The 14,655-nt window shown below is 46.5% G+C and overlaps 1 protein-coding gene across 3 annotated transcripts in view; it reads left to right on the forward strand.

Moving 5' to 3' along the window:
* Window positions 1-14,655, forward strand: part of LOC124142958 (A disintegrin and metalloproteinase with thrombospondin motifs adt-1-like) — a 48,102-nt gene that overhangs the window by 19,968 nt on the left and 13,479 nt on the right. For all 3 annotated transcript variants that reach the window (XM_048386285.1, XM_048386284.1, XM_048386286.1), the window contains exon 13: window positions 1,774-1,912. In XM_048386285.1, coding sequence (XP_048242242.1) covers window positions 1,774-1,912 — 139 coding nt within the window. The remainder of the gene's footprint in view (window positions 1-1,773; window positions 1,913-14,655) is intronic.

Genomic DNA, 14,655 nt, shown 5'->3' on the forward strand with positions numbered 1-14,655 from the left:
AGACAGAAACGTCAGTAACGTGTGTATGATCCACGGACATTGACCACAGCTTCAACCCTACGCCTCATACTTATTACAAGTCGTTGAATGCTTCTGTGAGGCAAACGGATCCATTAGTCATGAAGTGCGGCTTCAAGTCCAGCGAGATTTTGAACTGGGGGATCACGATGTCTGATTTTCCGGCCAAGATCGTCCCAGAGATGCTCAATCGGATTAAGATCCGGACTACAGGCCGGCAAAGGAAGAGTGGCAATAGCTTCTTGACGCAAATAAGCCAAAACTGCCCGAGATCTGTGTGGTCTAGCATTGTCGTCCATGTAAACAGGTCTTGTCTGAAGAGGATGGTTGTCAAAATGAGGGACTACCACTGGACGAAGAACGGCATCTTGGTAGTGTTGGCCATTCAGGTTTCCACGAAATGTCACCAGCGGAAGAATGCAGCCGAAGGAAACACAACCCCATATCATGACAGATCCCCCGCCACATGCTAAGGTCTTCTGGATGTTCCTTGGAGCAAAACCAGTGTTACCTTGCTTCCAAACACGTATTCGACCATCAACAGTTCGTAGCAGCATTAGACACTCGTCAGACCAATGGACCCTTCTCCAGTTGGCCAAGTTCCATCTACTACGGGCACGACACCATATCACACGATTCCGCATGTGCCTCTCAGTCAGTTGAGGACGTTTTACTTGTCTTCTGGCGTTATAACCAGCCGCTCTGAGGCGACGCCTTACGGTCATCGTGGAGAGTTTCTGATGGGTAATCCACTGCAGTCTTAAATCTGTGGAAGTGGCAAATGGATTTCGTCTGACTATCCTGAAAAGACGTCTATCCTCTCTGTTAGAGGTCTTTCTTGGCCTACCAGACCTATGCCTGTCATTGACATCATTGGTTTGACCATGTTTAACAATCAAACGAGTGATAACACTGTGATGACGACCCATTTGTCTTGCAATGGCCCTGCATGACATGCCAGCATTTTTCATGCCTATCACTTGCCATCTTTCAGCGTTCGTTACCTTTCTCCTCACCATGGCTGATTTCCATCACTGTTGGAAGGGGAATCTCACACAAGAGCAAAATGCAACCACGTGTCTGAAACTTGAATTTCACTATCTATAGGGGAACTGCAGCAACACGTAACGCACGCTTTCCTTGTGGTATCTGGACAAATTTGGGTTCATGAAACTATGGAAGCCTAATTCAGTCATACATCATCATATTTCGTATTTCTGATTCCCACACGTGAAATCAAGAGACTATGATTATGGTGGCGCTAAACTTTTGTGCATGTGTATATTTAAACCTCCACAAACACATAAGAATATTGAAGTCAATTCTGAAGTAACTTCGTTAGTACGGACCCCGTTAATCCGAAATCCTGTCTTCGGATTTGTTTTGTTTGTTGTTTAACGCCGCACTCAGCAATATTCCAGCTATATGACGGCGGTCTTTAAAACATCTGGATCAGACAATCCATTGATTGACATCATAGTCATTGATCCATACATTTGGGATACGATGACATGCATCAACCAAGTCAGCTAACCTGACCACCCGATCACGTAAGTCGCCTCTTACGACAAGCATCGTCGTCTATTGCGGCAAGCATGGGTTGTTGAAGACCTATGTTAACCCGGATCTTCACGAGTAACTGAGTTTCACTGACTAAATGAACATTGTCGTACTATACTCTGGCTGAAATTCCACGTGAATATATTTGTGACAGATATAACTAAATTGAGACCTGATTTCTGTACTTGGTTTCAGCGATGAGTCAAGGCGTTGTCTGATCCAGTGGATCCCGGCAAGTGACGTGCCTGATGTCACCAGTTCTCTCCCAGGACAGGTGTACAGCGCCGCCCAGCAGTGCCAGATAGCACACGGGGATCAGTCGGCCCTCTGTGTGGTAGGCGGCCTTGTCCACAACAACATACATGTGTTTCAACAGAGAATGGTGCAGGCCTGAGGTTAAACCTACACAATGTGGGTATGGTGCTTGGCAAACCACGGGTAACACTCAGGATGAATCTTGGAAAGTTCTGAGAAGTCTGTCTAAAACATATCAAGATGCAACGACTGTCACGTCTCTTTAGAGGAGACACTCTTGTTCCAATGAATGTCACATCGCGGAAGGCTGTCGTAGCACCATGACTATCGCGTTATGGAAGGCTATCGTAGCACCATGTCTATCACATCACGGAAGGCTATCGTAGAACCTTAACTATCGCGTTATGTGAGGCTATCGTAGCACAATGTCTATCACATCACGGAAGGCTATCGTAGCACCTTGACTATCGCGTTATGTGAGGCTATCGTAGCACCTTGACTATCGGTTATGGAAGGCTATCGTAGCACCTTGCCTATCACATCAAGGAAGGCTTTCATAGCACCTTGACTATCACATCACGGAAGGCTATAGTAGAACCTTGACTATCACATCTAAGAAGGCTATCATAGCACCTTGACTATCGGGTTATGGAAAGCAATCGTAACATTTTGACTATCACATCACGGAAGGCTATCGTAGCAACTTGTCTATCGCGTTATGGAAGGCTATCGTAGCACCTTGACTATCACATCACGGAAGGCTATCGTAGCACCTTGACTATCGCGTTATAGAAGGCTATCGTAGCACCTTGACTATCGCGTTATGTAAGGCTATCGTAGCACCTTGACTATCACATCACGGAACGCTATCGTAGCACCTTGACTATCGCGTTGTAGAAGGCTATTGTAGCACCTTGACTATCACAATACGGAAGGCTATCGTAGAACCTTGACTATCGCGTTATGGAAGGCTATCGTAGCACCTTGACTATCACATCACGGAAGGCTACAGTAGCACCTTGACTATCGCGTTATAGAAGGCAATCGTAGCACCTTGACTATCACGTCAAGGAAGGATATAGTAGCACCTTGACTATCGCGTTATGGAAGGTTATCGTAGCACCTTGACTATTACGTCACGGAAGGATCTATTAGCACCTTGACTATCACATCACGGAAGGCTATAGTAGAACCTTGACTATCACATCACGGAAGGCTATCATAGCACCTTGACTATCGGGTTATGGAAGGCTATCGTAACACATTGACTATCACATCACGGAAGGCTATCGTAGCACCTTGACTATCGCGTTATGGAAGGTTATCGTAGCACCTTGACTATTACGTCACGGAAGGATCTATTAGCACCTTGACTATCACATCACGGAAGGCTATAGTAGAACCTTGACTATCACATCACGGAAGGCTATCATAGCACCTTGACTATCGGGTTATGGAAGGCTATCGTAGCACCTTGCCTATCACATCAAGGAAGGCTTTCATAGCACCTTGACTATCACATCACGGAAGGCTATAGTAGAACCTTGACTATCACATCTAAGAAGGCTATCATAGCACCTTGACTATCGGGTTATGGAAAGCAATCGTAACATTTTGACTATCACATCACGGAAGGCTATCGTAGCAACTTGTCTATCGCGTTATGGAAGGCTATCGTAGCACCTTGACTATCACATCACGGAAGGCTATCGTAGCACCTTGACTATCGCGTTATAGAAGGCTATCGTAGCACCTTGACTATCGCGTTATGTAAGGCTATCGTAGCACCTTGACTATCACATCACGGAACGCTATCGTAGCACCTTGACTATCGCGTTGTAGAAGGCTATCGTAGCACCTTGACTATCACAATACGGAAGGCTATCGTAGAACCTTGACTATCGCGTTATGGAAGGCTATCGTAGCACCTTGACTATCACATCACGGAAGGCTACAGTAGCACCTTGACTATCGCGTTATGGAAGGCTATCGTAGCACCTTGACTATCACGTCAAGGAAGGATATAGTAGCACCTTGACTATCGCGTTATGGAAGGTTATCGTAGCACCTTGACTATTACGTCACGGAAGGATCCATTAGCACCTTGACTATCACATCACGGAAGGCTATAGTAGAACCTTGACTATCACATCACGGAAGGCTATCATAGCACCTTGACTATCGGGTTATGGAAGGCTATCGTAACACATTGACTATCACATCACGGAAGGCTATCGTAGCACCTTGACTATCGCGTTATGGAAGGTTATCGTAGCACCTTGACTATTACGTCACGGAAGGATCTATTAGCACCTTGACTATCACATCACGGAAGGCTATAGTAGAACCTTGACTATCACATCACGGAAGGCTATCATAGCACCTTGACTATCGGGTTATGGAAGGCTATCGTAGCACCTTGCCTATCACATCAAGGAAGGCTTTCATAGCACCTTGACTATCACATCACGGAAGGCTATAGTAGAACCTTGACTATCACATCTAAGAAGGCTATCATAGCACCTTGACTATCGGGTTATGGAAAGCAATCGTAACATTTTGACTATCACATCACGGAAGGCTATCGTAGCAACTTGTCTATCGCGTTATGGAAGGCTATCGTAGCACCTTGACTATCACATCACGGAAGGCTATCGTAGCACCTTGACTATCGCGTTATAGAAGGCTATCGTAGCACCTTGACTATCGCGTTATAGAAGGCTATCGTAGCACCTTGACTATCACATCACGGAACGCTATCGTAGCACCTTGACTATCGCGTTGTAGAAGGCTATCGTAGCACCTTGACTATCACAATACGGAAGGCTATCGTAGAACCTTGACTATCGCGTTATGGAAGGCTATCGTAGCACCTTGACTATCACATCACGGAAGGCTACAGTAGCACCTTGACTATCGCGTTATGGAAGGCTATCGTAGCACCTTGACTATCACGTCAAGGAAGGATATAGTAGCACCTTGACTATCGCGTTATGGAAGGTTATCGTAGCACCTTGACTACTACGTCACGGAAGGATCTATTAGCACCTTGACTATCACATCACGGAAGGCTATAGTAGAACCTTGACTATCACATCACGGAAGGCTATCATAGCACCTTGACTATTGCGTTATGGAAGGCTATCGTTGTACCTTGACTATCACATCACGGAAGGCTATCGTAACACATTGACTATCACATCACGGAAGGCTATCGTAGCACCTTGACTATCGCGTTATGTAAGGCTATCGTAGCACCTTGACTATTGCGTTATGGAAGGCTGTCGTAGCACCTTGACTATCACGTCAAGGAAGGATATAGTAGCACCTTGACTATTACGTCACGGAAGGATCTATTAGCACCTTGACTCTTGCATCACGGAAGGCTACAGTAGCACCTTCACTATCACATCACGGAAGGCTATCGTAGCACCTTGATTATCGCGTTATGTAAGGCTATCGTAGCACCTTGACTATGACATCACGGAGGGTTATAGTAGAACCTTGACCATTGCGTTATGGAAGGCTATCGTTGTACCTCGACTATCACATCACGGAATGCTATCGTATCACCTTTACTATCACATCACGGAAGGCTGTCGTAGCACCTTGACTATCACATCAAGGAAGGATATGGTAGCAGCTTGACTATCGAGTTATGAAAGGCTATCGTAGCACCTTGACTATCGCGTTATGGAAGGCTATCGTAGCACCTTGACTATCGCGTTATGTAAGGCTATCGTAGCACCTTGACTATGACATCACGGAGGGTTATAGTAGAACCTTGACCATTGCGTTATGGAAGGCTATCGTTGTACCTCGACTATCACATCACGGAATGCTATCGTATCACCTTTACTATCACATCACGGAAGGCTGTCGTAGCACCTTGACTATCACATCAAGGAAGGATATCGTAGCAGCTTGACTATCGAGTTATGAAAGGCTATCGTAGCACCTTGACTATCGCGTTATGGGAGGCTATCGTAGCACCTTGACTATCGCGGTATGGAAGGCTATCGTAGCACCTTGACTATCGCGTTATGGAAGGCTATCGCAGCACCTTGACTATCACATCACGGAAGGTTATCGTAGCACCTTGACTGTCGCGTTATGGAAGGCTATCATAGCACCTTGACTATCACATCACGGAAGTCTATCGTAGCACCTTGACTATCAAATCACGGAAGGCTATCATAGCACCTTGACTATCACATGACGGAAGGCTATCGTAGCACCTCGACTATCATATCACGGAAGGCTATAGTAGCACCTCGACTATAGCGTTATGGAAGGCTATCGTAGCACTTGGACTATCACATCACGTAAGGCTATCGTAGCACCTTGACTGTCGCGTTATGGAAGGCTATCGTAGCACCTTGACTATCACATCACGGAAGGCTATCGTAGCACCTTGACTATCGCGTTATGGAAGGCTCTAGTAGCACCTTGACTATCTCGTTATGGAAGGATATCGTAGAACCTTGACTATCGCGTTATGGAAGGCTATCGTAGCACCTTGACTATCACATCACGGAAGGCTATCGTAGCACCTTGACTGTCGCGTTATGGAAGGCTATCGTAGCACCTTGACTTTCACATCACGGAAGGCTGTCGTGGGACCTTGACTATCACATCACGGAAGGCTATCGTAGAACCTTGACTATCGCGTTATGGAACGCTATCGTTGTACCTCGACTATCACATCAAGGAATGCTATCGTATCACCTTTACTATCACATCACGGAAGGCTATCGTAGCACCTTGACTATCACATCAAGGAAGGCTATCGTAGCAGCTTGACTATCGCGTTATGGAAGGCTATCGTTGTACCTCGACTATCACATCAAGGAATGCTATCGTATCACCTTTACTATCACATCACGGAAGGCTATCGTAGCACCTTGACTATCACATCAAGGAAGGCTATCGAAGCAGCTTGAGTATCACATCACGGAAGTCTATCGTAGCACCTTGACTATCAAATCACTGAAGGCTATCATAGCACCTTGACTATCACATGACGGAAGGCTATCGTAGCACCTCGACTATCATATCACGGAAGGCTATCGTAGCACCTTGACTATCGCGTTATGGAAGGCTATCGTAGCACCTTGACTATAGCGTTATGGAAGGCTATCGTAGCACCTGGACTATCACATCACGGAAGGCTATCATAGCACGTTGACTATCGCGTTATGGAAGGCTATCGTAGCACCTTGACTATCACATCACGGAGGGATATAGTAGCACCTTGACTAACACATCACGGAAGGCTATCGTAGCACCTTGACTATCACGTCAAGGAAGGATATAGTAGCACCTTGACTATCGCGTTATGGAAGGTTATCGTAGCACCTTGACTACTACGTCACGGAAGGATCTATTAGCACCTTGACTATCACATCACGGAAGGCTATAGTAGAACCTTGACTATCACATCACGGAAGGCTATCATAGCACCTTGACTATTGCGTTATGGAAGGCTATCGTTGTACCTTGACTATCACATCACGGAAGGCTATCGTAACACATTGACTATCACATCACGGAAGGCTATCGTAGCACCTTGACTATCGCGTTATGTAAGGCTATCGTAGCACCTTGACTATTGCGTTATGGAAGGCTGTCGTAGCACCTTGACTATCACGTCAAGGAAGGATATAGTAGCACCTTGACTATTACGTCACGGAAGGATCTATTAGCACCTTGACTCTTGCATCACGGAAGGCTACAGTAGCACCTTCACTATCACATCACGGAAGGCTATCGTAGCACCTTGATTATCGCGTTATGTAAGGCTATCGTAGCACCTTGACTATGACATCACGGAGGGTTATAGTAGAACCTTGACCATTGCGTTATGGAAGGCTATCGTTGTACCTCGACTATCACATCACGGAATGCTATCGTATCACCTTTACTATCACATCACGGAAGGCTGTCGTAGCACCTTGACTATCACATCAAGGAAGGATATGGTAGCAGCTTGACTATCGAGTTATGAAAGGCTATCGTAGCACCTTGACTATCGCGTTATGGAAGGCTATCGTAGCACCTTGACTATCGCGTTATGTAAGGCTATCGTAGCACCTTGACTATGACATCACGGAGGGTTATAGTAGAACCTTGACCATTGCGTTATGGAAGGCTATCGTTGTACCTCGACTATCACATCACGGAATGCTATCGTATCACCTTTACTATCACATCACGGAAGGCTGTCGTAGCACCTTGACTATCACATCAAGGAAGGATATCGTAGCAGCTTGACTATCGAGTTATGAAAGGCTATCGTAGCACCTTGACTATCGCGTTATGGGAGGCTATCGTAGCACCTTGACTATCGCGGTATGGAAGGCTATCGTAGCACCTTGACTATCGCGTTATGGAAGGCTATCGCAGCACCTTGACTATCACATCACGGAAGGTTATCGTAGCACCTTGACTGTCGCGTTATGGAAGGCTATCATAGCACCTTGACTATCACATCACGGAAGTCTATCGTAGCACCTTGACTATCAAATCACGGAAGGCTATCATAGCACCTTGACTATCACATGACGGAAGGCTATCGTAGCACCTCGACTATCATATCACGGAAGGCTATAGTAGCACCTTGACTATAGCGTTATGGAAGGCTATCGTAGCACTTGGACTATCACATCACGTAAGGCTATCGTAGCACCTTGACTGTCGCGTTATGGAAGGCTATCGTAGCACCTTGACTATCACATCACGGAAGGCTATCGTAGCACCTTGACTATCGCGTTATGGAAGGCTCTAGTAGCACCTTGACTATCTCGTTATGGAAGGATATCGTAGAACCTTGACTATCGCGTTATGGAAGGCTATCGTAGCACCTTGACTATCACATCACGGAAGGCTATCGTAGCACCTTGACTGTCGCGTTATGGAAGGCTATCGTAGCACCTTGACTTTCACATCACGGAAGGCTGTCGTGGGACCTTGACTATCACATCACGGAAGGCTATCGTAGAACCTTGACTATCGCGTTATGGAACGCTATCGTTGTACCTCGACTATCACATCAAGGAATGCTATCGTATCACCTTTACTATCACATCACGGAAGGCTATCGTAGCACCTTGACTATCACATCAAGGAAGGCTATCGTAGCAGCTTGACTATCGCGTTATGGAAGGCTATCGTTGTACCTCGACTATCACATCAAGGAATGCTATCGTATCACCTTTACTATCACATCACGGAAGGCTATCGTAGCACCTTGACTATCACATCAAGGAAGGCTATCGAAGCAGCTTGAGTATCACATCACGGAAGTCTATCGTAGCACCTTGACTATCAAATCACTGAAGGCTATCATAGCACCTTGACTATCACATGACGGAAGGCTATCGTAGCACCTCGACTATCATATCACGGAAGGCTATCGTAGCACCTTGACTATCGCGTTATGGAAGGCTATCGTAGCACCTTGACTATAGCGTTATGGAAGGCTATCGTAGCACCTGGACTATCACATCACGGAAGGCTATCATAGCACGTTGACTATCGCGTTATGGAAGGCTATCGTAGCACCTTGACTATCACATCACGGAGGGATATAGTAGCACCTTGACTAACACATCACGGAAGGCTATCGTAGCACCTTGACTATCGCGTTATGTAAGGCTATCGTAGCACCTTGAGTATGACATCACGGAAGGATATAGTAGAACCTTGACCATTGCGTTATGGAAGGCTATCGTTGTACCTCGACTATCACATCACGGAATGCTATCGTATCACCTTTACTATCACATCACGGAAGGCTGTCGTAGCACCTTGACTATCACATCAAGGAAGGATATCGTAGCAGCTTGACTATCGAGTTATGAAAGGCTATCGTAGCACCTTGACTATCGCGTTATGGAAGGCTATCGTAGCACCTTGACTATCGCGGTAAGGAAGGCTATCGTAGCACCTTGACTATCGCGTTATGGAAGGCTATCGCAGCACCTTGACTATCACATCACGGAAGGTTATCGTAGCACCTTGACTGTCGCGTTATGGAAGGCTATCGTAGCACCTTGACTATCACATCACGGAAGTCTATCGTAGCACCTTGACTATCACATCACGGAAGGCTATCATAGCACCTTGACTATCACATGACGGAAGACGTTCGTAGCACCTCGACTATCATATCACGGAAGGCTATATTAGCACCTCGACTATAGCGTTATGGAAGGCTATCGTAGCACTTGGACTATCACATCACGGAAGGCTATCGTAGCACCTTGACTGTCGCGTCATGGAAGGCTATCGTAGCACCTTGACTATCACATCACGGAAGGCTATCGTAGCACCTTGACTATCGCGTTATGGAAGGCTCTAGTAGCACCTTGACTATCTCGTTATGGAAGGATATCGTAGAACCTTGACTATCGCGTTATGGAAGGCTATCGTAGCACCTTGACTGTCACATCACGGAAGGCTATCGTAGCACCTTGACTTTCACATCACGGAAGGCTGTCGTGGGACCTTGACTATCACATCAAGGAAGGCTATCGTAGCAGCTTGACTATCGCGTTATGGAAGGCTATCGTAGCACCTGGACTATAGCGTTATGGAAGGCTATCGTAGCACCTGGACTATCACATCACGGAAGTCTATCGTAGCACCTTGACTATCACATCACGGAAGGCTATCATAGCACCTTGACTATCACATGACGGAAGGCTATCGTAGCACCTCGACTATCACATCACGGAAGGCTATCGTAGAACCTTGACTATCGCGTTATGGAAGGCTATCGTTGTACCTCGACTATCACATCAAGGATGCTATCGTATCACCTTTACTATCACATCACGGAAGGCTATCGTAGCACCTTGACTATCACATCAAGGAAGGCTATCGTATCAGCTTGACTATCGCGTTATGGAAGGCTCTCGTAGCACCTGGACTATAGCGTTATGGAAGGCTATCGTAGCACGTGGACTATCACATCACGGAAGTCTATCGTAGCACCTTGACTATCACATCACGGAAGGCTATCATAGCACCTTGACTATCACATGACGGAAGGCTATCGTAGCACCTCGACTATGTTATCACGGAAGGCTATCGTAGCACCTTGACTATCGCGTTATGGAAGGCTATCGTAGCACCTGGACTATAGCGTTATGGAAGGCTATCGTAGCACCTGGACTATCACATCACGGAAGGCTATCGTAGCACGTTGACTGTCGCGTTATGGAAGGCTATCGTAGCACCTTGACTATCACATCACGGAAGGCTATAGTAGCACCTTGAGTATCGCGTTATGGAAGGCTCTGGTAGCACCTTGAATATCTCGTTATGGAAGGCTATCGTAGCACCTTGACTATCGCGTTATGGAAGGCTATCGTAGCACCTTGACTATCACATCACGGAAGGCAATCGTAGCACCTTGACTGTCGCGTTATGGAAGGCTATCGTAGCACCTTGACTTTCTCATCACGGAAGGCTGTCGTAGCACCTTGACTATCACATCACGGAAGGCTATCGTAGAACCTTGACTATCGCGTTATGGAAGGCTGTCGTTGTACCTCGACTATCACATCATGGAATGCTATCGTATCACTTTTACTATCACATCAAGGAAGGCTATCGTAGCACCTGGACTATCACATCAAGGAAGGCTATCGTAGCAGCTTGACTATCGCGTTATGGAAGGCTGTCGTAGCACCTTGACTATCACATCACGGAAGGCTATCGTAGCACCTTGACTATCACATCAAGGAAGGCTATCGTAGCAGCTTGACTATCGCGTTATGGAAGGCTATCGTTGTACCTCGACTATCACATCAAGGAATGCTATCGTATCACCTTTACTATCACATCACGGAAGGCTATCGTAGCACCTTGACTATCACATCAAGGAAGGCTATCGAAGCAGCTTGAGTATCACATCACGGAAGTCTATCGTAGCACCTTGACTATCAAATCACTGAAGGCTATCATAGCACCTTGACTATCACATGACGGAAGGCTATCGTAGCACCTCGACTATCATATCACGGAAGGCTATCGTAGCACCTTGACTATCGCGTTATGGAAGGCTATCGTAGCACCTTGACTATAGCGTTATGGAAGGCTATCGTAGCACCTGGACTATCACATCACGGAAGGCTATCATAGCACGTTGACTATCGCGTTATGGAAGGCTATCGTAGCACCTTGACTATCACATCACGGAGGGATATAGTAGCACCTTGACTAACACATCACGGAAGGCTATCGTAGCACCTTGACTATCGCGTTATGTAAGGCTATCGTAGCACCTTGAGTATGACATCACGGAAGGATATAGTAGAACCTTGACCATTGCGTTATGGAAGGCTATCGTTGTACCTCGACTATCACATCACGGAATGCTATCGTATCACCTTTACTATCACATCACGGAAGGCTGTCGTAGCACCTTGACTATCACATCAAGGAAGGATATCGTAGCAGCTTGACTATCGAGTTATGAAAGGCTATCGTAGCACCTTGACTATCGCGTTATGGAAGGCTATCGTAGCACCTTGACTATCGCGGTAAGGAAGGCTATCGTAGCACCTTGACTATCGCGTTATGGAAGGCTATCGCAGCACCTTGACTATCACATCACGGAAGGTTATCGTAGCACCTTGACTGTCGCGTTATGGAAGGCTATCGTAGCACCTTGACTATCACATCACGGAAGTCTATCGTAGCACCTTGACTATCACATCACGGAAGGCTATCATAGCACCTTGACTATCACATGACGGAAGACGTTCGTAGCACCTCGACTATCATATCACGGAAGGCTATATTAGCACCTCGACTATAGCGTTATGGAAGGCTATCGTAGCACTTGGACTATCACATCACGGAAGGCTATCGTAGCACCTTGACTGTCGCGTCATGGAAGGCTATCGTAGCACCTTGACTATCACATCACGGAAGGCTATCGTAGCACCTTGACTATCGCGTTATGGAAGGCTCTAGTAGCACCTTGACTATCTCGTTATGGAAGGATATCGTAGAACCTTGACTATCGCGTTATGGAAGGCTATCGTAGCACCTTGACTGTCACATCACGGAAGGCTATCGTAGCACCTTGACTTTCACATCACGGAAGGCTGTCGTGGGACCTTGACTATCACATCAAGGAAGGCTATCGTAGCAGCTTGACTATCGCGTTATGGAAGGCTATCGTAGCACCTGGACTATAGCGTTATGGAAGGCTATCGTAGCACCTGGACTATCACATCACGGAAGTCTATCGTAGCACCTTGACTATCACATCACGGAAGGCTATCATAGCACCTTGACTATCACATGACGGAAGGCTATCGTAGCACCTCGACTATCACATCACGGAAGGCTATCGTAGAACCTTGACTATCGCGTTATGGAAGGCTATCGTTGTACCTCGACTATCACATCAAGGATGCTATCGTATCACCTTTACTATCACATCACGGAAGGCTATCGTAGCACCTTGACTATCACATCAAGGAAGGCTATCGTATCAGCTTGACTATCGCGTTATGGAAGGCTCTCGTAGCACCTGGACTATAGCGTTATGGAAGGCTATCGTAGCACGTGGACTATCACATCACGGAAGTCTATCGTAGCACCTTGACTATCACATCACGGAAGGCTATCATAGCACCTTGACTATCACATGACGGAAGGCTATCGTAGCACCTCGACTATGTTATCACGGAAGGCTATCGTAGCACCTTGACTATCGCGTTATGGAAGGCTATCGTAGCACCTGGACTATAGCGTTATGGAAGGCTATCGTAGCACCTGGACTATCACATCACGGAAGGCTATCGTAGCACGTTGACTGTCGCGTTATGGAAGGCTATCGTAGCACCTTGACTATCACATCACGGAAGGCTATAGTAGCACCTTGAGTATCGCGTTATGGAAGGCTCTGGTAGCACCTTGAATATCTCGTTATGGAAGGCTATCGTAGCACCTTGACTATCGCGTTATGGAAGGCTATCGTAGCACCTTGACTATCACATCACGGAAGGCAATCGTAGCACCTTGACTGTCGCGTTATGGAAGGCTATCGTAGCACCTTGACTTTCTCATCACGGAAGGCTGTCGTAGCACCTTGACTATCACATCACGGAAGGCTATCGTAGAACCTTGACTATCGCGTTATGGAAGGCTGTCGTTGTACCTCGACTATCACATCATGGAATGCTATCGTATCACTTTTACTATCACATCAAGGAAGGCTATCGTAGCACCTGGACTATCACATCAAGGAAGGCTATCGTAGCAGCTTGACTATCGCGTTATGGAAGGCTGTCGTAGCACCTTGACTATCACATCACGGAAGGCTATCGTAGAACCTTGACTATCGCGTTATGGAAGGCTATCGTAGCACCTGGACTATAGCGTTATGGAAGGCTATCGTAGCACCTGGACTATCACATCACGGAAGGCTATCGTAGCACCTTGACTGTCACGTTATGGAAGGCTATCGTAGCACCTTGACTTTCACATCACGGAAGGCTATCGTAGCACCTTGACTATCACATCACGGAAGGCTATCGTAGCACCTTGACTATCACATCACGGAAGGCTATCGTAGCACCTTGACTATCGCGTTATGGAAGGCTATCATAGCACCTTGACTATCTCGTTATGGAAGGCTATCGTAGTACCTCGACTATCACATCACGGAATGCTATCGTATTACCTTTACTATCACATCACGGAAGGCTATCGTAGCACCTTGACTATCGCGTTATGGAAGGCTATCCAGTGCCTTGACAGTTTCTGTTACGTGACTTGGAGCCTCGTCTGTCACGTCAC

This window comes from Haliotis rufescens, unplaced genomic scaffold (assembly GCF_023055435.1).
Source record: "Haliotis rufescens isolate VD_foot unplaced genomic scaffold, xgHalRufe1.0.p SCAF_6, whole genome shotgun sequence".
NCBI lineage: Eukaryota > Metazoa > Mollusca > Gastropoda > Lepetellida > Haliotidae > Haliotis > Haliotis rufescens.